This window comes from Phacochoerus africanus, chromosome 9, assembly GCF_016906955.1.
Source record: "Phacochoerus africanus isolate WHEZ1 chromosome 9, ROS_Pafr_v1, whole genome shotgun sequence".
NCBI classification, from domain to species: Eukaryota; Metazoa; Chordata; class Mammalia; order Artiodactyla; family Suidae; genus Phacochoerus; species Phacochoerus africanus.
Window position 1 is genome coordinate 88688117 of NC_062552.1, and position 27028 is coordinate 88715144.

The 27028-nt window shown below is 39.9% G+C and overlaps 1 protein-coding gene across 11 annotated transcripts in view; it reads right to left on the reverse strand.

Annotated features, from left to right (window-relative positions):
- CHD2 (chromodomain helicase DNA binding protein 2) overlaps nt 1-27028 on the reverse strand; it is a 127605-nt gene that overhangs the window by 91474 nt on the left and 9103 nt on the right. For 8 of the 11 annotated variants that reach the window (XR_007137034.1, XR_007137033.1, XM_047796059.1 and 5 more), the window contains 5 exons: nt 15431-15662; nt 11394-11480; nt 9610-9671; nt 2843-2950; nt 5-145 (listed from right to left, as the gene is read on the reverse strand). Coding sequence is in view for 9 of the 11 variants with exons in the window: in XM_047796056.1 (XP_047652012.1) it covers nt 5-145; nt 2843-2950; nt 9610-9671; nt 11394-11480; nt 15431-15662 (630 nt within the window). In the remaining 2 variants the exon portion in view is untranslated. The remainder of the gene's footprint in view (nt 1-4; nt 146-2842; nt 2951-9609; nt 9672-11393; nt 11481-15430; nt 15663-27028) is intronic. The other 3 variants (XM_047796057.1, XM_047796060.1, XM_047796061.1) reach the window with 3 other exon arrangements.

Here is a 27028-nt window from a genome sequence, read left to right on the forward strand (position 1 = left end):
CTACCTAACATTTTTAGCCGCTCTGCGGCGAGTCTGCCTTTTGGGAGCTTCATCATCTTCATCATCATCATCAGAAGAATCTTGTTTTTTCCTCTTTCCACGCTGAGTCTTAGGTTGCTTTTTCACACGAGGTTTGGGCACTGTTCTAAAATGAGAAAAGGAAAAAAAATGCCAAAGTCCTTACTTTATCATTTCGTGTCTACTTCAAATGTATGTAACTGTCTTTCCCAGAGAAGGGTTCATATATGGGATCAACAAGGAGAATGTTAGACGTGTGTGTTCCTAGGTCCCATTCATTCCCTAATATTCTAATTCACTAGAAATATGCATTTTCAACATGAAAGTGATTCTATTGCTGATACCCTTCATTCATTCATAGGAGATATAGTCAGCCCTCTGTATCTGAAGGTTCCACATCCACAGATTTCACTAATCATGGATCAAAAATATATTTGTAAGAAAAAAAATTCCACAAAGTTCCAAAATGTAAAATTGGAATTTGCTATACATTAGCAACTATGACACTGTGTTAGGTATTATAAGTAATTAACAAGTGATTTAAAGTAAAGGAGGATGTAAGTAGGTTATATGCAAATACTACAGCACTTTATATAAAGGGACTTGAACATCTGGTATCCCCGGGGATCCTAGGACTAATCCCCAGAGGCTACAAAGAGACAACTATACTGAGGGTTCTGAGGCAACAGCTCTCAACTGGTGTCTCAGAATCACCTAACATAAAAATACACATGCAGCTGATGGTGATGGGCAATTTGGAAGTATCTATCAAAGCTATAAATATGACAGTTTTAAGTCTGGGAATTGACTTTACAGATATAAAATGATACAAGCACAATAAGGTATAACACTAAGGTGTTATCTGTAATAACAAAAGATTAGAAAAACTAAATGTCCATCAACTGGGAACTAGTTTAATAAAGAGAATACTGTGCAGCTATAAAAAAGGAGTTTTCAGCATATTGATATGAGAAAGATTCCTAAGACAATGAAAGAAAAATACAAAAGATGCATGGAATGCTATCATCTTATAAAGGAAGGACAAGAAATAACTGCATATAATTTTTCCTGTATGTACACAGACTATGCCTGGAAGACCACCTGAGAGATTGTGCCCTGCCATAGACCAATGGAACAGACCAAGGAGGTGGCACCTCTGGTGACTCCCTGCAGTCAGAACTGAGAGCCACAGACCAGGAGCTCTCCTAAGGAATCCCCAAGTACTCTCTTAGTGGTAGAAAGTGGAAGGAGAATGAGGGAGACTCGAACTCACAACCATATCTATCTGTTTCTCTCATACGTACCATAATGAACACTACACAGAGACGATCAGAGATTCAAATAATATCTACAAGAGAGAACTGGAGTGGCATTCCAGTCCTCGGAGCTGAAACTGAGATGAAAGGAGATAAAACTCAGTTGATGAAATGCCCTGTTAGGGTAGAGGGTGAGGGGGTAGGTTTAACATCCTAAGCTAGTGACAGACAAATGTTTGCTGTAAATGGCCAGAATACAAATATCTCAGATAAGAAACAAAGCTAATGCCACTACATAGTACTTCTAACAAGTGAAAATAAATTTTAACAAATATTTTATTGACAAAATTCAAACTAATAATAATGATTGAGTACATTTTTTGTGATTTAATACCTACTAATGAGAAGCTTTTTTTTTTTTTTTTTGGCTATTTTAGGGCTGCACTTGTGGCATATGGAGGTTCCTAGGCTAGGGGTCAAATCAGAGCTGTAGCCACTGGCCTACGCCACAGCCACAGCCGCTAGGGATGCAAGGTACATCTTCAACCTACAGCTCACAGCAAAGCCAGATTCTTAACCCACTGAGAGAGGGCAGGGATCGAACCCACATCCTCATGGATCCTAGCTGGGTTTGTTAACCACTGAGCCACAAAGAGAATTCCTTTTTTTTTTTTTTTTTCCTATACTAATGAGAATTCTTTTTGAAGGGATAACATTTCACTTAATTGGGGTTCAAATTTAGTGTTCCCTATCATCAAATGACAAATGTTCACCTCTAAAAGCTATACTTAGCTAGCAGGCCATACAAAAAAAGGTGAGTGGGATTTGGCCCAAATGCAGTATTGAATGCCAACCCCATCCTAAGCAATACCGCAAGGAGGTAAGTTTTTCTGGGGCCTCTCTGCCTCCTACCTTCCTTTCCCCATCACCAGTACCTTATGCTGCCATCTATCTGATCAAATATTACCAAAGTTGCCTACCATCTCTGTCTACCTCCTTATTTGCACAGATTCACTGCTTAATGTTATACAGAGTATGTGGACAGGGTAATAAACAGTTAAGTATGCTTTCAACCAGCCAATTAAATTTAAGAATTAGTTCTCCCCAAAAGAAACTGTACTCTCATCAAATGCATAGGGAGCTTTTTTTTTTTTTTTTTTTGGCTGTACTTGAGGCATGCACAAGTTCCCCAGCAAGGGACTGAACTGCAGTGACAACACCAGATCCTTAACTCTCTGCACCACAAGGGAACTCCCTCACTGGGAGCATTTTTTAAGAGCAGAATGTGAGTTTACCCCTCGTAACTAGCCCACCTGGAGTATGAAACAGTTAAGATTCACTCTGAGCTACATACCATGCAAATCACAAAATCAATACAAGTAGCTCAGTCACCTCACCGCTTGCTAACAATGCAGGCTGGCAAGAGGTTAACCAGACATTCAAAATCCAGAACCAGAGCACACTGTACCCCAGTGGTTCAGGCTCTCATGCTAGCACTACATTATCCTTCTCATTCTAACACAAACTAAGCTAGACCAGAAGCAGAGATATTCAAGCAAACACTGCACCTTCTGGGGACAGGTCTTCTGGCTTTCACTTTTTTTTGCTCTGGTTCACTTTCTGCACTGGTGCCTTGTTCCTGTTCATCTTCTGAGGGCTCCCGTTTCCACTTTTCTCTGTGATCAAAAGCAAAGCAAAATGTTTCTTTTTTTCCTAAAAGAATTCTTCAAGATTGTTTAACTTGAAGAATCTGTCAACATCAATTTCAATCTGATTAGCCAAAAAAGGCAGAACATGTATATTTTAGATATCATGTGAAAAGAGATTTTTTGGCTCCATTTAAGTTTTAGTTGTTTTAGTTGTGTTCCTTCCTGGGCTGTGTAATATGTATTCCTATTTTATCTCTGGTATCAAAATTAAATGAAAATAGAAACTAAGGCTATATTCTGGGGGGGAAAATGCTATTAAATCTCTAATATTCTGGTTTTTTATTTACTACTATCATTGACCAGATTAAAGCCATAATATATACTAGATGAGTAATTCTCAAATTTTAGCATGGATTAGAACCACCTAAAGGGCTTATTAAAAGAAATTTCTGGGCCCCAGCCAATTTCTGATTCAGTAGCTCTAACATGAGCCCTAAAATTTGAATTTTAACAAATTCACAGATGATGCTGATACTGTGAGACTTCTTTGAGAACTGTTGTGACAGAGATTTTAATATCTTTAATATATGTTTGAGAAAACAGTTCCTCAAACTATCTTTCAGTGATAAAGCCACCACCACCTACTAAATAATCTGTTCATCTAATGAGGTGGTTTGTTTTTGTTTCTCTTTTTTTGGCTGCCCTGGGGCATATGGGATCAGATCCAAGCGTAGTCATGAGGCAGTCATGATCTAAGCTGCAGCTGCATCAACACTGGATCCTTAATTCACTGAGCCAGGCTGGGGATTAAACCTGTGTCCCAGCATTTCCAAGACACTGCCGATCCCATTGCACCACAGCAAGAGGAGGAAGTTTTTAACAATCATTAAGTATAGTATGTGTTCTTTTGCTCTAAGAGATCTTAGAAGACTTGGAAGAGCCATATCCTATTGGTGCCTACACCTCCAAACGGTGTTTGAAGTTTACTTGAAAACTAAATAAGTCATCCAGGGACTTAGCTCATTTCTCACCTGTAAGAAGAAAGGTACATATAGCAGCTACTTGGCATGAAATACCTAGGGGGAAGAAACTTAACAGGCAAGAACCTGAGGTTTCTCTCTACACAAAACAATTACCATTGTGCCTCTGGGTCGGCATATAGAAAATGAGGTTATGCTAAAGACAACCATTGTAGAATTGCAAAGTCAAATCAATATTCTTCATGGGAGAAGAGATACAGTAATAGTGGAAGAACCTTCCCAAAAGGTCCAGGACCCATCCTATCCTTCAATTAGTGGAAATTTTAGGAAAGAAAAATTTCCAAGCCTTTCATGAAAAGGCAGTGGAGCACTTCCACGTACACTACTCAACAGAAACGCACTACTATTTCACATTCATTCGCCAAACAGTAGGTCACTCCTTATAGGCAGAGCATCTTTGTGCCAGAGCTTAGCACAAAGGCAGGTAAATGGAGATACTCCTTTTTTAAATAAATAACTAAAGAATGAGCTCTATCAGTCAGTCAGGGTGCTTCTGGAAGCAAACTACTAAGATAGTAAAGCCTACTAGTATTGTCCAATATCCTTAAGTCTCTCTTTAAAACAAACTACACTCTAGGCACCGGCCTTATTCTCCTTTCCTAGAACCTAGCACAATAAATGTCTGCTAAAGAATCCAAGGAATAGTGGATGGTGATAACCAGAAAGGAAACACAGAAGATGTCTGCAGCAACTGGGAGACTGACATCTAAGGCTACCACTCCCTTGGGCCAAGTCCAGCACAGTTTACCCCTCAGAAGGAGCTACACAGTCAAACCAGAGAGAAGAGGTTTCACAGGAAACAAGCTTGAAAGAACCTACACTTAAGACCTAAAGGGGAGCAGATCAGATGAGAAAGCTCCACAGTCAACTATTATTTGAAATCTACATAACTGCCAGAAGTTGAGATCTATGTCAGAGTAGCTAATGAGGTTCACTTCTTCAATTTTAAGAGACTAAAATGGCAGTAAACACAGAAAGAAGGGATGTTGAGGCCAGAGTTTTCCAGTTAAAACTGCAGATCTGTAGACTTACAGACAACCAGGAGCACTTCAGATCTTCCAATATGAGAAAGTAAAAAACTTAGCAAATCACCTAGTCCAAAGGGCCCTCCCTAGACAGAGGCAAACTCAAGGCCAGGGAGAACAAGCTATTTGGTACATTCAAACCCTCAGCTCTGCTACTCTCAACCATAGCCCACTGAAGACCAAAGGATCTGGAAACATTAAAGCCACACTCACACATTCTGGAAGGATCTCAACAATCGGAGGCTTAAAAGGCCTAAATGAGTTTGTACGTGTATGAATTCAAAATTGGCTGGATTCTTTCGAATTTCATTTTAATTTTTAAGACTAGGGAAAAAAGTGTAAGTTAGGTTCAGCAAAACTAAGTCATCTTGTATAAGGGGTGAAAAGGGCAATCAATTACAAAAAGATTACTGCCCAACCTTGCAGAGTATGGAGAGGGCTCTCTGACAGGTCCAAGTGCTGTTCCACTAGTTCCACTGGTTTGCTAGCTTCTTATATAAAGCAAATTTTATGCAAAGACTCCCTAAGTCATACATTATAAGCTGGGTTACAATGAAGAGAAGTCTGCAATAAGAGAAACTAAAATATTTTTCATGAGGCAAAGGAAACATGAACTACCAGATTCAGCTCCAAGAGGGCATTGATGGGATTCCCTAAGATTCCTTAAGATGGAATAATGGGATTTTTTGCCAAAAAAAAAAATTGGGGAGAAAAACAACAAGGTTTGGCCACTGAGGCCTCAAGAAAATATAAACAAACAGGAAAAAGAATACGAGTTAATTGGGTATAGTTTTCATGCTTTACTGGGAAAAAGGTGGCTGGAAGGACACAAATCAAACCTGAAAATGGTGAAGGGGAGAATGAACAAAAGCCATTTTTAAATAAAATGGGCCTAAACGCTGACCAAGGGTCACTGAGGCTTCCTGTTAACAGTCTCTAAAAACTCAAAGGGAACTCCTTTCTCCTCTACTTTATAAGACAAGTAAGGAAAAGAGGGAAATAACCGCTTAAACGCACTGATTTTCAGTAGGTTTTCTGAAAGAGCATGCCTTTCAGGAACGGGTTCCAGTGAAGAGGGGAATGTAGGGCTAAAAGGGATTCTCTTAGGCTGTGTCACAGGGTCTGTGACAGACGTCCAATTCAAAGCCCTGAAGAAGAAGAAAGAACTATGATCCCAAGAGGAAAACTTTAAATGACCATGGTGAAAATATATTTTTAGTGCCAGTTGGGAGAGAGGGTTCTAAAACCACCATACAGTGGGATTAAGCACTATGAAGACCATAATGAGTCAGCAGAAATCCTATACAACGTTTCACAAGTTTAAAGAGCATAATAGGGACTGCATAGAAAAGGGTTCAGTGATCAAAACAGCACAAGTGGATTAAGTGAAACTGTATGACTAAATCAGGAGTTAGTCTCCAATACCCACTGGGGCCAGTAAAGATTGTATTTGGGTCAACTGGAGAACTCATGGCCTGTCCAAAGGTTATAAAGACCAAGTTATAAGGGGCAGCACTGACAGAGTTCCTCAAAAGCTAGAAATCTAGATTTTTATATACCATCTCTCAATTTTCAACATTGCCAACTAATTCGAAACAGCTTTTCAATATTGTGCAGGAACATTATGCTGTGTAACCTCTTCTAAGCTTTTAAAGTGCTAATTCACATGACTCAAGGGGAGTTAGCCCCTTCTAAGACATCATTCTTCGAAAGTGTCAATGTCATAAAAGCACTGGGGGTGGAAAAACGTTATAAAAGACATGGGGTCCACTGACAAAATGGAAATATGAATCAAAGGTATTTCAGCAAAGTTAAATTCACTTACATTAAAACTGTACTGTGCTTTTGAAAGAGAACATCCTTACTCTTAGGCAATAGACACTTAATACTTAGGGTAAAAAACCATGAATGACTCTTAGTCTCAAATGGTTCAGAAAAAATATTACCTGTGTGCAATACATACATATATAGAAACGAAGTACTCAAAAAACAATAAAGCAAATGGGGCAAAAATGGTAACCAATGATAAATCTTGGAAAGTACACAGGCATTCTTCATACTATTCCTACTCTTACAGTTTTTCTAAAGTTTGGAATTAATCCCCCCCCCAAAAAAAGGTTTAAAAAAATAGCTCCTTTTAAAAACGTTAAAATCTATGATACAATCTGCAAGGTTTCAGAAAAGCACCTCCCTATGTTACTATCTCCAAATTCCACTCCCTCTTAGAGTCTCTCTCAATTCTCAAAGTCATGTGCCCACACACTAGGTTCTGTCATCCTGCTCAGATCAGAGGCCCCTGTAGTGCTGTGCCTTCCAACCTGAGTCTTAGCAGGACCTTCTCTAATTAAACTGACTCAGGAGAAGGGTTTCCCCGTAAGCCCTAGTATCCTCCAGCTGCTCAGGGGATGGCAAGAAGTGAGGCTGGCCCAGGGCCCAAACAAACAAGAGGGAACATCTCAGCTGGCACTAAGTCCCCAAGGAAGAGCTGGGTGGGGGGGGGGGGGTGGGCATTAGGAAAGCAGCATGAGGGAAGACACCCCACACACACACAAGGAAAGAGGAGGTTCCACTTCGGGGAAAGAAAGATCCACAAAGGCCTCTGAGAGCTGTCCCCTTTGGAGAGCTCCCAGGATTGACAGGAGGGAGAAAATAAGACAAAAAAGTAAGGCTGATGTGTTCCACGATGACCGAAAAAATGCAGGGCTTCTGCACACCCAGATAAAGCCATTAAAATGACAATTTCAGGTTTTCAAGTACAGCACCATTTAGATCCCAGCCAAGAGACCAGCAGAATGTGGCCAGACAGTGGCGAAAAGAGCACATGCCTGGACTTCCCAAAAGACCATTAGCCCAGGGAGCTGAGAATAGTCTCCCAAGCAGACCCTGGGACTGCGGTAGAACAAAACCCTTCTGAGCTGCCAAGAAGTACAGGCGTGCCTACAGTTACTTTTCTAACTAAATATTTAAAACACAAATGAAAGCTGTATGTGTGCTGAGCAGGGCAATATTAAATACTACTTGACTTTTTTTTTTTTGTCTTTTTGCTATTTCTAGGGCCACTCCCGTGTGGCATATGGAGGTTCCCAGGCTAGGGGTCCAATCGGAGCTGTAGCCGCCGGCCTACGCCAGAGCCACAGCAACGCGGGATCCCAGCCGCGTCTGCAACCTACACCACAGCTCACGGCAACGCCGGATCGTTAACCCACTGAGCAAGGGCAGGGACCGAACCCGCAACCTCATGGTTCCTAGTCGGATTCGTTAACCACTGCGCCACGACGGGAACTCCCTACTTGACTTTTCTTAGCATAGTTTCCAATAACTCTGTTAGGTCAGCAGAGTTAAGTATTACTCTTCACTTTGGAGATGAGGAAATGGATCTTAAAAACTCACATTACTTTGTCTTAGGCCAAATACTTAAATTAAGGATTACTAATACTTTAAAACAGAGACTATATAACTGGAACTCTCATTAGAAGTCAAGAACAATTGTTTACCATCAAAATCCCCTGAATTTACATGCAAAGTTTTTTTTTTTTCTTTTTGCTATTTTAGGGCTGCACCCTCGGCATATGGTAATTCCCAGGCTAGGGGTCCAAACAGAGCTGTAGCTGCCAGCCTACACCACAGCCACAGCAACGAGGGATCCAAGCTGTGTCTGTGACCTACACCACAGCTCATGGCAATGCCAGATCCTTAACCCACTGAGCAAAGCCAGGGATCAAATCCGCATTCCTCATGGATGCTAGTCGGGTTCGCTAAACGCTGAGCCATGACAGGAACTCCTACATGCAAAATTTTGAGTATTTTTCTGAGAAGATGGGGTATAGAATTCAGATTGTCAAGGGGACCCACACAACCCCCAAAAAAGATTTTTTAAATTATTTCTCAAGAAAAAAAAAATCAATTTTTTTTTGACCATAAGCAGAATTTTTGAAGTAAATTTTAAAATAGCAAGTATATAATCTATATTATAAAGGGACTTCACAATGAAATCCATAAATTAAAATTCTCTGGCTTATAAACAAACACCAACTGAGAAAATATTTGGTATCAAGTAAAAATGCATGGGGATAAGTTCAAGTAATCTTCCCTTTGTTTATGAGCCATGTATTAAACAACAGGTGTAACACCCTTAACAAGTTTCAATTTAAATAAAAATCTCTCTTGACATAGTAAAATTACACAGAACAATGTGAAAGTTTATACTAAAGTGAGTGTCCAGCCAACATAATTCTGCCATGCCAACACAAAGAACAAATGAAAAGGAAAAATGGCCCAATCTAAATTTGTTTCTTGCTTAATAATCAGAATAGAACACCAAATCCCTATATGTTTGGTACTTGCGCATATTTTCAAGAAAAAAATCATCGGGATAATGGGGTATTTCAGATGGAATAGCTGGAGTTGGCCCCCAAAAAGTAGCCCAACATTTACACATGAAAAACTAAGAATCTTGGGCTTCAAACGCTGCTATCGCGGCAGATCCAGGTGGACTGGAACCCAAGATGGCAAGAGAGAGAAGGCGACTCTGCAGGGCACCACAGACACAAGAAAGGCAGTCCGGCAATGCTCACATATTTGAAACTACCAGATTAAGTCATTTCCCCCATGAAAGACTTACTGTTTTTTCAGCTGCCTCTGGCCTCTTCTTTTTGGGCTCCCACTCTCAGACCCGCTACTTGCCTTCAGTGTGTGAGGGGGGGAAAAACGATTACAGACTTTAATTTACAATTCGTAGGGTAAACTAGCCCCGGTTCAACAATCTACCCAATATAACATTATTCGATATGAGCTTTCAGACAGGAAGTAACTAGACATTTGTTTGGTGGGGCTCACTCTTCTTTTGCTTTGAAAACTAATTTCTCTTACTTCTGAGTTATCTCCAACACCAGGAAATACTTCAGCTCAACTTCTGAAAGAGCACAGTCCAGTAAAATTTTCTGTGATGATGGAAATGTTCTTATCCGCAATGTCCAATAGAGTAGCCAGCAGCCACATGGGACTGAGCCCCTGAGTGTGGCTGGTGTGACTAAGGAATGCGACTTTTCACTTTACCTAATTTTAAGACTCACATTTAAAAAACATGCGTGTCTAGTGGCATTCATACCGAGTGCTACAGATCTAGAGTATCACATGAAAATGCCACACGACATTTAGTGTGCCGTTCACAGTGGTGACTACTGATCTGTTTCATTCCAGACTTACTGAAGAGCATGGACAATCAACAAGCCAGCAGGTCTTTGCTAATGACAGTGCTTGTTAACAGCGCTAAAGCCAAGGAAGTTTACAGTCAAGACATTTGAACAACAGCTCTTTTTCCCCCAAATTTAGCAACCTGGCTTAAGCATTCTACAACCATTGCTGTTAGTCTTGTGCCCTATACAGAAAGAATTTATATATAAAAAAGAAAGGATTTACACAACTATGTGGTCGGTCATAACAAACATGGAAAAAGAAAGCTAAATAAAGGTATAAAGCAGCTCAGAGGTCACTCAAAATAAAACACCATAAAGGCAGTGCAGGTGTTACAGTCAATTACACTTTTAAAGTATATTTACTACCCCAAACTCACTAACTTCTGGCTATTAATATTTAACTTTCATCCATAAGGACATTATATAGTTAGGAATAGCAAAGTTCCTCCTAGAAATGCAGAGAGGGGAACATTTCACTGCATGACCAAAGAACACCTCCTTAGGATACAGTCTATATATAAACCCAATACAGAGGTAAGAACCCCCAAAAATACCACACAAACTGAGAGAGGTCTGACTCTACAGAAACAACAGAACCCAGTACAGAACACTAATTTTAAAAATCACAAATTTAGCCAATCTCTCACAATTTGACCAGAGAGGTAACATGTGTTAAACATTTTACACTGCACATTAAATTTGGTTAGGAAACCAAATTTAAAGAATTTAGGTAAAATAAGATAAAATACATTACTTAAGCAAACTCTACTTCTTTTCTCAGGATTAAATCCAAAACTACTTCCATTTGTTACATTTGCTTAGTTCCCCGGGTAACAAAGTTTGGGAGATTTAGAAACTAGATATTTTAAAAAGTTAACTTCTTGCTATAACCAACTGCACTAGAAGACACACACACACACACACACACACACACACACACACACACACACGATCTGAGACCAGTTCTATATAATACTCTACGAAATACTCTACGAAAGCAGTCACTATAACATTAACTTTCTGGTAGTTTTTTTTTAAGTCACATAAGGCTTTTCTTACTGTTTTAGGTTGAGAAAACTCACTATAGAGTCACTTATGTCCCAGGCCTGAAGTTCAGTCTCATTAATGATAATGCATACCAGAGTCAGAAAGGATGAGGAAATAAGAGAAGTTTCAACATATCCCTTTAAAGTGTTTTTTTTTTCCTTACCTCCTCCTTAATATTAAATCGTGATGGTTCTTGTCTGCTTCGGTTTGACCGCCTAACCCCATAAACATCAGGATATTCTTCCCACATCTGTAAAATTAATAGACCACACATGAATCTTTTTTTTTTGACCCATTTACTATTTACATAACTAGAACATATATTTCAATTTAAGAGAATTCAAATAACTAAACATCAAAAAGGTTGTCTTGTTTAGTTTTGTTTACGAGACAATAAAGGACCATCTTTAAAAAGAATAAGGTGTATTATTCTAGAGTTCTAGCTCCTTAAAATTTTAACAATGCCTCTCCTCACTAAACAACTATTAAACTGTATGTACACTGCTTACCCATCACTAAATAAAAACTTACAGTTGAATAATATGGCAAGATAAGAGAACAAACACTTCCACTGAAGACAAAATACTGACTGATGAATTTTAAGTCCCTAATGCTTTCAGTTTCAGCTTTGACTGCATAAGACCCATTTGAGAAACTCAAAAAATCAGCAGGGCCACCACCTAGTCTCATTAAATAAGAATCAGTGCATATACATATCTCTCTAAATTCTTCAGGATAGGTAATATGCCAGATAAAGGAATATCTGATATTTCTAACATCTAAAAGCTGGAAGTTCTCAGAATGAGATCCACTACCACCGTTTCTTCAGGACACTTAATGTTATTCTCTAGTAGCAGAATATTCTCCTTTGCCTTTAAAACCTGACTTTTAGTAATAATCTTTACCAGTGATCCAAGTTTAAAGAGGGATTAGTTGAAGAGAACATTTTTCTCACAATATATAAACACACTTTCATTAAAAGACTCAAAGCAACAAATCAAGAGAAAAAAATGTAACAAGGCACCCATCTGGAACTGTTATCTAACAGTCTCCAGGCTTGCTCTCCTTCCTACAGATAACTACTGTTAAGTATACTGTGTGTTCCTTTAATGAAATCAATCACCTACAGGCAAAATGAATTTAAAAGGATTGTGGATCACTGAAGTGAAGATGTTTAACAGAAGTTAAACATACAGAAGAGATGCCTGAAAGCCAAGATTAGAAATGTGGATTTCTTTGAAATGTACTTTCATCAAAGTATGGATGACAGCTAATGTTATAAAAATACTTGGAATGAGGCAAAAGGAGAAGCCACCAGCTGAGACTCATCATGAGATGTGTGGAAAGTAGACCCCCCCCCCAAAAAAGACAAAAGTGATGACAAACAATCCAGAAACAAACAATGTCACTAAGCCAAGGGAGGACATTATCAATAGTGCCTTAAAAAAAAAAAAAAAAAAAAAAAGCCAAGTAAGCTGAAGAAAAGCAAGGCCTCCAAAGAGAACAGGCAAAATGTTCCAGGAATAGGGCATTTTTGAAGTAGTAAATCCAGCATCCTCAGTTTATAAAAGTCAAAAATCCATAATCTGAGTCAGAGGACAAAAGGTCCAACCAAGAGTTAGGAATAAGAGGAGGGAGGAAATCTAGGCTAAAAAAGGCAGCAAATGCAGCACACTCTGAACAAATGTGGCAGAGACAGAAAGCGACAAGGAGCTTTGCTCCAACCCTGCCTGCCTGCCAACCCCTACCCCACCCCTTCCTGGACTTCTGCTAAAGCTATGAAATGACTCAACACAGGTTATATATGGAGCTTTTATTAACTATGGGACTCAATTATTTAAATGACACTACATCAATTAGTTTTACCTTTTTTTTTTGTCTTTTTGCTATTTCTTGGGCCACTCCCGTGGCATATGGAGGTTCCCAGGCTAGGGGTCGAATCGGAGCTGTAGTCTCTGGCCTACGCCAGAGCCACAGCAACGCGGGATCCGAGCCGCGTCTGCGACCTACACCACAGCTCACGGCAACGCCGGATCGTTAACCCACTGAGCAAGGGCAGGGACCGAACCCGCAACCTCACGGTTCCTAGTCGGATTCGTTAACCACTGCGCCATGACGGGAACTCCGAGTTTTACCATTTTAAAATATTAGATAGGCACTCAGGTTCACCTGTTAGGACATTATTACAATATATACTGTAATGTGTAATCCTAAAATTATCTTGTGTTCGTATTTGTCCTTTTGAGGGCTAATGATACTTAATTCAATTCTTTAATAAAAAAGGTACCATGTGAAAGAAAAGCATGTACAGAAAACAAAGAGCTTTCTTTAGAAGCTCACTTTAGAATAATAATCATTAAAGTCCCAATCAAATCATCCTAAATGGCTAGTATATTCATCCATGTATTAACTTTATTAATTTTTGGAATTGATCATCTTAACTTGAATATTTCTGCTTAAAGCTGTATCTCATGTTGAAATTCAGACTTTGTTAATGATTTCCCTTCTTTCTTATCCTCCTCTATCTCTTTGTATTTTCTTGGTGCTTTTTGTTTGATTGTTTGGGGTTTTTTGTGGAGGGAGAGTAGTTTTGTTTTCTTGGCTACACCTGAGGCACGCAGAAGTCCCAAGACAGGGATCGAACTCACGCCACAGCAGTAACCTGAGCTACTACAGAGACAGTGCTGGATACATAACCCATGTACCACAAGGAAGCTCTCCCTTTATCTATTTAAATGAAGTTATAGATACATGAAGCTTTATATTTATAAGGTCTCACTAACAGTTGTGAATCCTAGACACTTGAAGTTTTTTCAGTCAAATTTTAAGCATACTATGCAAGTCATGGTTTCCATAGCTTCCACTATTCTGCTAGTAAAGAACTTTCCACTGTACAGAAGACCATTCTATCTGAACTTATTTCTGTCCATCCTGGGCTTCAAACGCTGCCACCACAGCAGATCCAGATGAAGCATTTTTCTTTTTTTTGTCTCTTTAGGGCCGCAACTGTGGCATATGGCAGTTCCCAGGCTAGGGGTCTAATTGGAGCTGTAGCTGCCGGCCTACGCCAGAACCACAGCCAACACCAGATTCGACCAGTGTCTGGCGACCTGCACCACAACTAACAGTAACGCCTGATCCTTAACCTACTGAGTGAGGCCAGGGATCCAACCTACATCCTCATGGATACCAGTCGGGTTCATTACCACTGAGTCATGATGGGAACTCCAAGACATTTTATTTTTAAATTTCTAAAAGCAATTCTTTGTGTGTCTTCAGTGATTCAAACATAATTCTCTCAAAATGAAATTTTAAAGATCAGCTGCATTCTTATGATTAACTAGACCAAGTCATTAATTTTTCCCCAAAAGGAATGCATCTCAAAGTTTGGGCATCAATGAGAAAATGGTATGCAACTCAATTTTTGCCCCTTTGCATTCTTCACTGGAAAACTCTCCTGTTAAGCAAAGAATACCTATACTGCCCAGATATAGATAATTTCTTTTTCTGTAAGAAGTATTCCTTCTTCAATTTTTCAATACCACAAAAACTGCCCTTATTGTTAGATTGGAATTATCCATCACTAAGCTTTACAACTGCATTGCACAATCACCTGTGAATGATTTCTCTCTGGTGTTATTCAGTATTGTATTGAAAAATCATTTTAACTACTTTAAATGTTAAAAACCAAAACTACAAAAATTTGTCTTTTTATCCTATGATGGTTCATGTAATTATTTCCCTTATAGCCCTGTCTACTAGTAGAGCAGAAGGTAGTTCTCTTGTATATCCATAGAAAGTATATTATTTAGAAAAGCTGGCTATAGCTGAAGTTTCATAATCAAGATACACAATGAGGAGTTCCCATCATGGTGCAGCGGAAAGGAATCCAACTAGGAACCATGAGGTTGTGGGTTCAATTCCTGGCCTCACTCAGTGGGTTAAGGATCCGGCGTTGCCATGAGCTGTGGTGTAGGCTGCACATGCGGCTAGGATCTGGTGTTGCTGTGGTGTAGGCCGGTGGCAACAGCTCCGATTAGACTCCTAGCCTGGGAACCTCCATATGCCGAGAGTGTGGCCCTCAAAAGACAAAAGAAAGAAAAAAAAAAAAGATACACCAATGAGTTTTCCATGGGAAACAAAGGTCTGCTAGCTGGTCCTAGCTAGCAGCACATTTACATGGCACAGCAAAGCTGATACCTTCTTCACATCAGCTATCCGTTCCTTCTTAGAGGCTGGCTTCTCTTTGGCTTCTGGAAGAACTGGCTGGGATTTGGAACCTGCTGATTCACTTTCAGATTCCGACTGACTCTCCGAAGATTCAGAACTACTATTTGACTCGCTGCCATGTCCACTTCCTGGATCGCTGCCCTGCTCACTCTCCGACTGGCTGCCTGAGTCTGAACCCGAAGCTTCTTCAGATGCTGAATGACTTAATTCAAAAAAAAAAAAAAAAAAAATTTAAAAAGATTTAAGAACTGCTACATAAATGTTTTTTGAAATCCTAACATTAATACAACAGCAGATAGTAATTTGATAACACAAGACCAAAATTTTCAAGTTCACTTTTATATTCTTATTTGCAAATAATGTCATTACTATCATTCTCAAAACTACCATTTCTTGAGACATTACATGTTGCCATATACCACCTAATTTATATAGATTAGCTCTTTAAAAAAAAATTACAAGGAGAATATTATTTTTCCCTCCATTCAGATGTGGAAAAACTGAAGCTCAGAAGTGGCTGAGTAACTCCCAAGATGACACAAGACTTCATGCCATGTCCATCTATGTGAATCCACTAACTCTTATTCAGTATCAATCCCTCCCCCTCCCTCCTTAAGACAAAGTCAAAAACAAAACAAACAAATCAAAAACACAATCATCCCAGGAGTAAGAATGCAATCTGGTTACAATTATCCAATCAGAGGTTCTCAACAATATTCCCACCCCTTCCTCATTCCAAACCCCCCTCAGGAGAGCAACCTAGGTACAGCATATGAAAGCAGAAGCCACAAAACAGATGTCAAGGGAAGGCAGAAGGCAATACATACCACCCCCTGTTCTAGAAGAGTTAAAAAGTAATTCACAGCCATGCAGGTAAAAGGAATGAGGAGCCTCTGAAAAGACCTAGAGCTGACAGACTACAAGAAGTGAGGCAGAGAGTTCCCATTGTGGCTCAGAGGCAACTAGCCTGATTAGTATCCATGAGGATGTGGGTTCAATCCCTGGCCTCACTCAATGAGTTAAGGATCCAGCTCAGACCCCGTGTTGCTGGGGCTGTGGTGTAGGCTTGCAGCTAGAGCTCCAATTCGACCCCTTAGCCTCAGAATTTCCATATGCCACACATGCAGCCCTAAAAAAGCAAACAAAAAGGAAGGGAAGCAGGTAGCTCATTCAACTCTTCTAATTAAAAAATATCTTTTCAGGAGTTCCCGTCGTGGCACAGTGGTTAACGAATCCCACTAGGAACCATGAGGTTGCGGGTTCGGTCCCTGCCCTTGCTCAGCGGGTTAACGATCCGGTGTTGCCGTGAGGTGTGGTATAGGTCACAGACATGGCTCAGATCCCGAGTTGCTGTGGCTCTGGCATAGGCCAGTGGCTACAGCTCCGATTCGACCCCTAGACTGGGAACCTCCATATGCCACGGGAGCGGCCCAAAGAAGTGGCAAAAAAGACCCAAAAAAAATAAAAAAAATAAAAAAATAAAAAATACCTTTTCATTTAGGAGAGGCAGAGCAGAGGTGGCAAGAAGCAACCCAGAACAACAGAAAAGTCCTTGAGTTTAGCAACCAGAAGATAAAAGACATATGGCATGAACCAGTTTAAAAAAAAAAAAAAGAGAGAGAGAAGGCTTTATATTCACCACCACTCTCCCTTCTAAACTAGAAACGAGGTCAATCACTTGACAATGTATCCACAGAATGAACACAACTATACACTGCGAACTGGGATTGATCCAAATATCCCATATGATCCGCAGCAAGCACAATACAGTAGAGGAACCCTTAGTTAAGGTGAAGAAGCCATGCAATAAATGGAGGGGGAGGTTGTCTACCTTGGGAGGGGAGCAGAAGGGGAAGTCCATTTTGAATTGCCTGATCATCTAATAGCTGAGTGCCTTGTATATGTTTATTTTGCTTACACCCCAGAACAACCCTTTGAGGCATTATTATCCCCTCGTGAAAAACAAAAAAATTGAGAAGTCTTACATAACCTAGTTAATGACAAAACCAGAAAGTGCTGTTGGGGGAAGAGCGTAGGGTCTCCACCTCAGGTGTGGCTCTGCAAAGCTCATGTCCTATTTTACTGTAGGAGTTCAAAGCCTTAGAGATTCAGAAAATAAATCTTATCCCCATTACACAGAGTCCAAAACCAGTCAGGCACCCGTGTAACAGTGACTCGGCACCGTCAAGGCGTCATTACACTTACTGACTCCCTTGGCCCTTTGCACGCTGAAGCAGACTAGTCCAGCTGACTAAGGCATCTTCAGTCACTTAGCCACCTTGGTGGTTACCAGGCAAGAGGGAAAAGAGGGTGGACGGCAGTTAAAGTGCAGGCTGTCAGATCATCTCAGGCCTGTGCCACCTTTCAACCTGTGCCATCCTCTGTGACATTACCTGTACATAGGGTCATGAGGGCATCAAAGCTTTGAAAGCAGCACCCTATAAATGCCAAAGCCTTACCCAAACGTTAGAAATTTTAGAATTTTACACCCAAGCCCAGATTCCTCTTCTAACACAGAGCTCTTTCCAGCTAGCACCCACTGGAGTCAGTACCATGCAATTCATGGCACCAGTAGGAATGTATTAATCACCTGGCCTCCACCACTTGCTCACAGATGGAAAGGCACAGTGGCAATTCCAGAATGCCCTTGTTAGTAAGGGATTTAGAAAGGACACTCAGCTAGAAAGGGGTGTTGCGGGGTATACCCAGAAAAAGCATTTGCATAGCCAAGGCGGCTCAGTGCTTAAAGAAGCCTGAAAGAGCAGGAAGCTAGAGCTGGCCACCACCTCCCAGCTACCCTACCACCACCCAACCTTGGCATACCCCATGAAACCTGGCCCCCTCGACTTCTCAAGACTCATGCCTTAACCACTCCTTTCCCTCATCCCCAATGCTCCAGCCCTACTTCACCACCACAGAGTAAGTCCCAGCAGTGCTCAGCTCTAACCTCTGCTTATGCATCAAGCTAAATACCCAAAGCCTCAGATACCACACCTTCTCTAGGAAAACATCTTGCATTCCAACCCTAAACTTGGTGCTGACTAATACTTGCGTAAGACACAGAGATTGCACAGCATCTCTGCCATAGCAATTACTAAAGCTAGGAATGGGAAACACGCCGATTCATCTCCATCTGAGCTTCAACCACCATGTTCTGCTGCCTCTCCTCACTTTTATCAATGACACACATCTTGGCCTGGAAGAGACTCCAAAGCTCTAGCTGTTCACACCTATACTACTTTGCCTCTGTGTCCCACTGTGTAATTCAGTCACTTGTCAATCTCCCTAGGCCTTGACAGCTAAGCTTAACATAGCTTCATCTATGTTCCCTGAGCTGGAGAAAGCAATGGACAGGGAGACTTAATGACTTTGCCAGAATATGCAATCTTTTTGAAATCCTTATGAAGGTTTTGACTATTATAATGTGTGACTCCAGACAAGAGGTTAAGGCTGGAATCCCATCTGGCTGCTTCGGCAATCACCACCAACTCAAAACTGTTACAGAACCACAATACGGTCTATGTCCACCCGGGAAATATAAAACATTCCAACAACAAACAAATGGAAAATCTCCAACCACGACTTAAAGAGCCAGAAAAGAAAGCCACAAAAGGTAGCATTAGGTCACTGAAGATAACTTAAACAGTCTAGTTGGCTAGGAATTCTTTTGAGCGTTTTGTCCTAAAAAAACAGTAACCATTGCAATGGAAACATCCAGGGCCAATACCCACATCACGGTACATGTACATACATGAATCTCACTCTCTTTGAATTGCCTCACAGTATGAATAAATTACATTGTATTTAAACTGTCCCCTATTAGTAATAGGACATTTAGGTTATTTTTAAGCTTTTCCCTTAACCAATAAACTACAAATATCCTTAATACACTTCCTATCTCTATATTTCAGTAGAAAATTCAGATTTCCAAATGTTCTCTATAACCCATAAAACTATAAATCTTTGAATGTACCTTCAAGTGTAGCTCTGAACTTGTGTTTGTGTAAGAAAGTTTAACAATACCTTTTAGGTGAAAAATGCATCCATGTTTCTATCCATACATATCTACTTGCATAAATGCATTTTTTTGATAGAACATCCATTTTATTGCTTTCATTACACATGTGGTCTCAGAGGTATTCACAAACTACCATGGTATTTATAATTACACAGGGTGTCTAAGAAACATTTCTCAACATTAAACAATTCATTTTGCTCCTATATTTTTGTATGTATGGATCTAGACATGATGTGTGTGAAACAGGATACTAATTCTATGCTTTGCTGACAATGGATGTTAAACAAATGCAGCTGCTTTTTAAAATTTTTTATTATACTTGATAATAAATCCATTTTAATTTTTTAATTTTTTTTTTGTCTTTTTGCCATTTCTTAGGCCACTCCCACGACATATGGAGATTCCCAGGCTAGGGGTCAAATCTGAGCTGTAGCCCCCGGCCTGCGCCAGAGCCACAGCAATGCGGGATCCGAGCCGCATCTGCAACCTACACCACAGCTCATAGCAACACCGGATCCTCAACCCACTGAGCAAGGGCAGGGATCAAACCCGCAACCTCATGGTTCCTAGTCGGATTCATTAACCACTGAGCCACAACAGGAACTCCAATAAATCCATTTTAATCAACAAATTGCTAACAGCGGTTTACTCTGTTAGACGTTTGAAGTATACTACTGGATTTCACGAACTATTCATTTCCCAAAAAACTACTAACTATGAGGAGTTCCCTTCATGGCTCAGCAGTTAACAAACCCAACCCAGCAGTTAACAAACTTCCATGAGGAAGCGGGTTCCATCCCTGGCCTCGCTCAGTGTGTTAAAGATCCAGTGTTGCCGTGAGCTGTGGTGTAGGTTGCAGACTTGGCTCAGATCTACATTGCTGCGCCTGTGGTTAGGCCAGCAGCTAGAGCTCCAATGCATCCCCTAGGCTGGGACCCTCCATATGCCACGGGTGCGGCCCTAAAAGGAGAAAATAAAAAATTATTAACTATGAAACCCAATAAAATATAAACACCAAATTTACAATTGTATTCTCCTCTGGAAACGTTTTAGGACAAAGGTGAGTGGTTGAGTTCACTGTTGTTCATCATGCAACTATTAATCTTTTCAATATTTCAAATGGTTCATTATAAACCCAACCGCAAGTGTCAAGCTGAAGGCAAGGGATGTTAAGTACCCCTTTCCTACACAAACTCAGCTAAAGATATGAATGAGAGTGAGACTAGGTGCTTTTTAATTATTTCTGAAACTAACAAGTCAGATTTAATAGACTTAAAATAATACTCAGAAGAAAAAATGTTTTTAAAAAAAGCCTTTCACTGCTGTGGCTCTGGTTATGCTGTGGTGCAGGTTCAATCACTGGCCCAGGAACTTCTACATGCTGTGACTGTGGCTAAAAATTAAATTTAAAAAATAAAAAAGCTTTAATAAAGGCATAACTCAATTAATTTCCACACTTTTCCTGTAACTATTCCTAAATGTTGAAATGGAAAAAGAATATTTAAGGGAGCTCCCCCTGTGGCACAGTAGGTTAAGGATCCAGCGTTACTGCTAACTGTGACATGTCACAGATGCAGCTCAGATCCGGCATTGCTGTGGTTGTGGCATAGGCCTACACCTACAGCTCTAATTCGACCCCTAGCCTGGGAACTTCTATGTGCCCCTGGTGATGCCACAAAAAGAAAAAAAAAAAAAATTTTTTTTTTCAATTTTTTTTTTAGATTCCAATAGAAAAATAAATGCTTATGCTAAAAAAGCCTTAAAAGCTTAACACTTCTTTTCATTTTCTGATAAAAAATTTCAGTATCTCTTCAAAATCCTTTTTGAAATTGGCAAAAATGGAGTGGCTAAGTAGCTCTTACAATTGGACTCTGAGCAAGCAAGCAGCATTAAGAGCTGGTTCATTTTTAATCGCCATTTCCCATATAACCACAAGAGGGCAGCAGAGCAACACTTCACTAAAAAGCAAGCCTGTGGGTTCTCTGCCCAAGAGCTGCCATTTCAGCACTGACTGGGTAGTGTTTATTTTTCTAAATTTACAAAATGGCCGAACTACTTGATCGACCTTGTTTTTTGTTTGTTTTTAAGTGGTGGTGGGCTAAAAGCAATATCTGGTAAAAAGGCAAAGCATTCTACACTGGAATTTCATAAAATTTATTTCCAAACTATGTTCTATTGATAATAAAATAGCTAATATTTATGGAGCACTTCTGAGACATATACAATCATTCTCCTCTAATCCTTAAAACAATCCTTTAAAACAAATTATCCTCATTTTACAGAAGAGGCTTGGCCCAAGTGCTGTATATCATCCCCCACCCCACAGCCTGAATTATGAAATCCACCCTATCAACCTCTAAGTGATATTGCTGTCCCCGTCATACTAATCAGTTAAACAGATTATTAAACCACCCAACAAGAGATTAAGGCCAGACTGGACTGAATCTTTCAAAGAGTGGTGCAGGACAAGCCCTTTTCAATCACTTCTAAATGTCTTAAGAGGATAGATAGGCAAAGATGATTAAGTCACAAGCTATTTATTGATTAAAAAAATACTAATGTAGTTCCTTGGATAAATCAAACTGCATCTTTAAATCCTCCACCTCTAGTTCAAGTCTCATGATTCTGAAAAATAAGCTACATTTTAATCAAGTTTCAAAGACAAGAGCCTGAGAAGAGAAATTTCAATGTATGCACAATGAAGGGCTTATACAACAACATATGAAGAATTACATCAAAGAAAAATCCAATTAAAAAAACTATGCAAAAGATGGAGTTGCATCATGACTCAGCAGTAAGGAAAGGGACCAGGATCCATGAGGATGCAGATATGATCCCTGACCTCACTCAGTGGGTTAAGGATCCGCCATTGCCGTGCCATGAGCTGTGGCGTAGGTCGCAGATGCGGCTCGGATCCCAGTTGCTGTAGCTGTGGTGTAGGTCAGCAACTATAGATCTGATTCAACCCCTAGCCTGGGAACTTCCAAATGCCGCAGGTGCAGCCCTAAAAAGAAAAAAAAAGAAAAAAAGAAAAAAAAAAGAAAGAAAGAAAATGGATATGCAATTACAAAAAACTGCAATAGCCAATAAACATGTGAAAAGGTAAGTAAATCTCACTGGTAATTTGGAAGTGTATTTATAAGAGATTATTTTACACTTGTGTGCTTTGCAGAAACTAAAAAGGCTGGTAACATTAAAGGATGGTGAGAATGTACAGAAAATAGTACTCATATACCATTATTGAAAAAGTAATCAAGAATTCTCCTATGGCACAGCAAGTTAGGATCTGGCATTGTCACTACAGCAGCACAGGTTCAATCCCTGGCCTGGGAGCTTCCATGTGCCACAGGCACAGCCAAAAAAAAAGTAATCAAAAAAAAAAAGAAGAAGAAATAATTGGTAGAAATTTTGGAAGCACTTAGGCACTATCCAGTATACCTAAAAATATGCATATGAATCACGTGATTCAATCAGTGGGTATATAACCTAAACAAATTATCAAACCTGTGCAGGAGATGGGAGTATCAAATGTGCAGAGCTCAGCTCATAAGATAAAAAAGGGAAATAACCTAAATGTTCATGTGTGAAAATGCAAAAATAAATGTGAAATATTCATACTATTAAATTAACTACAACAGTTAAAACTAGGGACAAATTAGATCTATAAATATCAATACAACAATTTGAAAAAATATGCTCTCATATTTTTAAAACACAAAATACATTGCATGAACCATGCACGTTTTTAAAATGTCAAGGTTTTTAAATGCCAAGCTTACAAACATGACTAGGGAAAAGGAGTAAATAGAGTTTTAACTCTGACTTGTTTAAAACAATTTCATGGCAGAATTGATCAGTACTCTGGAGCAGACCTTCCTAGGATTCAGCAATTCTTTTGGAAATTACTGTAATACCAGAAGCCCTAAAGATCCCCCTTCAGAAAAAGGACATGCCTACAACACAACGCACACAAAAATGCTGCTTACAGGAGTTCCTATCGTAACTTAGCGGAAACAAATCTGACTGGTATCCGTGAGGTGCCAGGTTCGATCCCTGGTCTAGCTCAGGGGGTTAAGGATCCACTGTTGCCATGAGCTGTGGTATAGATCGCAGACGCAGCTTGGATCTGGCATTGTTGTGGCTGTGGTGTAGGCCGAAGCTGCAGCTCTGATTCAGCCCCTAGCCTGGGACTCTCCATATGCCACGTGAGCAGCCCTAAAAAGACAAAAAAAAAAAAAAAAGCTACTTACACATTCATTATATAAAGGGTTAAGTCCCAACAGTACCCCCAAGATTAAGAGATCCAGTGAGAAAGGAGGGCAAAAACAATCTATCTTTAATAAGCATGTTTCTAAAATTCTCCACTGGTCCCAGGCAGAAGAAATCTTTACCCTTTTTTTTGGCCGCAGCTGCAGCACTCAGAAATTCTTAGGCCAGGGATGGATCCTGTACCACGGCAGTGACCCAAGCAGCTGCAGTGACAAGGCCGGATCCTTATCCTGCTGCTCCACACGAGAACTCCCTGAGTCACCTTTATCTTTATCACGCTACTTCTGCTCCCCAATAACCAATAAACATTTCAGTCCTCAACAGCTTATGAAGCACCAAACAAATGGAACTCAGGCATACATATCACTAAGGAAAAGAAGACTGGATAAGGAACAAATTAAATATCTATCTTGCATAAACAAGCTGAGCTTCTTGCCCAAGATTCTACAGCTAAAAAGAAACAGAAAAAGAGACCCAAATCCCTTACTTCCCACATCTACCTCAGGTAAGAATCAAGGGAAATGGTTGTTCAACATACAGATTCCTGGGCACCAACCACCCTACAACGACTGAACTCAAACTTTAGGGCAAAAAGCCTAAAGCTTGGAAATAAGTTTAACAAGCACCCCAGCTGATTCTGAGCAAGTAAATTTGGGGTCTTAGATGCATATAAAAAGCTAAATTCAAAGGGAACAGACTTTTTAATCAAGCAAGGGAAATGGAAAACTACAAGAATGTGACCCATCTCTTCCCTCAAAACGACGACCCATCAGCCATACACTGCCTCCATCTGAATGTCAAATAATCTACGTTGGAACTGAAGACACCTTCTAATTTTTTAAGATTTTCAACACTCACCACACTCAAGAACTACTTCCCTAGAGGGGGCATGTCTATAGAACCATTCCCAATGCAGGCTTTGCAAGAGACTGCACCTGGAGGATTTCTGGCAATGCTAACTATCTCCCCTCCCCTCCAACTAAGATCCAATCAATATGGGCCCGAATTTTTTAATTCACAAGTGATTCTGATGCAAAGCCTATTTGGGAACTAAGTTTACAACAACAAAAAACAAAAATTAGAAGCAAAGCCCAGTCTCTACAAATTGTCCCCAAATCCAAAAGGCATGTGTGGTGCTGGGGTCAGTCCAGCTGGACACGGAAAAGGCTCTCCCGTCTCCAGCACCCATCCACCACCACCCACCTTTCCTCACACTGTTCCATGCTGTTTCCCCGACCACCAGAGGAATCACTTTGTGGATACAATTTAACTTGAATTTTTTTTTAACTTGAATTGTTTGATGTAAAATTATGGCCTTTTGAAAAGCAATGCGTCTCTGGTATCAATCACACCAGTGATTTTCAGTGGTTGGTTTCTCTAAAATGCAGCATTTTTTAGATAGAGTACAGAATTACTCTACATTTTTACTACTGTCCCCGATCACCTATATAGTTTCCTCCTACCCATCTAATCCTGGGGCCCAACAACCCTTGTGGCTCAGTTTTCTCATCTACAAAAGAGGGGTGATAATAATACCTATTTCACAGACTTGAGGTGAGGATGACTCAAATTAGCACATACCAAAGACTTAAAACAAGTTACAGGCTCGAAGCAGGCACTATAAATGTTAGCTATTATTGAATCTTTCCAAATCAAGTCACCTCAGTTTTCACCAAAACATCTCTCAATCATTTCATCTATGGGTTTGATATTTAATTGAAATATAAAACTATAAGCAAAACCACCATAGCCAGTTGCAAGAAGTAACTATAAATCCTTGCTGGGCATACAATTCAACTAAAGGAATGGAAAGACAAGGCTATGAAGCAGCTCAGCAGGACACAGGACCACCCACAGAAGTTCAAAGGAAGAAAGCTCTGTGACACTTAACTTGGGAAGGTGGTTAATGTAAGGAGGCCACTAAGCATTTCTTGCTACTCTAACCCTCACACTCAAAGAAAATATACACTCAAAACCCATTAAAACAGCGCCTGACAGAGTAAACACTCAATAAAATGTAAATCTACTCCGGTATTTTTCTATAAAATGTTCACATGTTATCTTCCTTCACAATTAAATCCCAAATGAAAGATTACCAGCCACTGCTGGACTTAGAAATAACTCATACAAAATGCAATATCCCGTAGAGCACAGGGAAATGTGTGCGACTGGGTCACTTTGTTGTACAACAGAACTTGACGAAACACTGTAAATCAGTTATACTTTAATTAAAAAAAAGAAAAAATGCAATTATCCCGAGGCTTATTTTTATATTCTAGTCTATTTTGTTTTTTTAACTGGTTGCAACTCACAACCCACCAACAGGTGACAAAAAGCACTCTAAATAACTGCTTCACAGCACAGCCAAGGGCCACTGCTCTAACCCTAGGTTTTAGACAGTTACCTTTATCAGCTAGAGAGAAAAGGAATTATGAATGGAATGTAACTGCTTTCAAAGTTAATTCTGGAATCCAAACTTTTGGAGGTCTCTAAAAAGAATTTAAATAGGTAATTACAATACAGGAGAGAGCACTAGAATTTAAAGCAACTGGGGATGAAAAAAATACACTAGAATACACATTTTAAAGGTATGCTACAGCGGGATCTGGCATATCATTTAATACTTCTTACATTTAACTCTTCTTCTTCCATCAAGCATACAATTTACCCCTCCCCCTTATCAACATCCCCACCCCCACCCCCTTGCTTCCAGAGCTCCAAACTCAAGCTGCCCTTAAAGGGTCACTGAGAAAATGAGACAGGCAATGGAGAGATGAACGGTTAAAAAAGATTATTACAAGTGCTCCATCAGAATATTTGAAACACATGGGGACGCATGCAAACATATGGAAACACATGCAGATTTGAAACACATGGAGAGCTTTTAAAAATCAATCATAGGGGTTGGGCTGGACGTGGGTATTTTTAGAAGCTCTCCAAAGTCTGAGTAAAAACAAAAAATAGAACTCAACAGAACTCATAAACCAAGAGCAAAGGAAATGATGGAAGCAGAGGAAACCAAAAACACAAGTTTTGATACTATAGTTCTAAAAGAATAAACTGGACAGTAGGCATTATGTCCTACCAAATATATAGTGCTGTGGTGAAGAGTGATTAGCAAAAACAAGCTACAGCCAATTAATTATTTGTTGTATATATTACTGCAGTTACATCTAAAGAGCACGGCACCTTGGTATTACTTATCCACTCCTATACAGCTTGAGGGAAATGGGGCAGAGGGTAAACCAGGGCAATAGTTACCAGCTCCAGGAGGAGGAAAA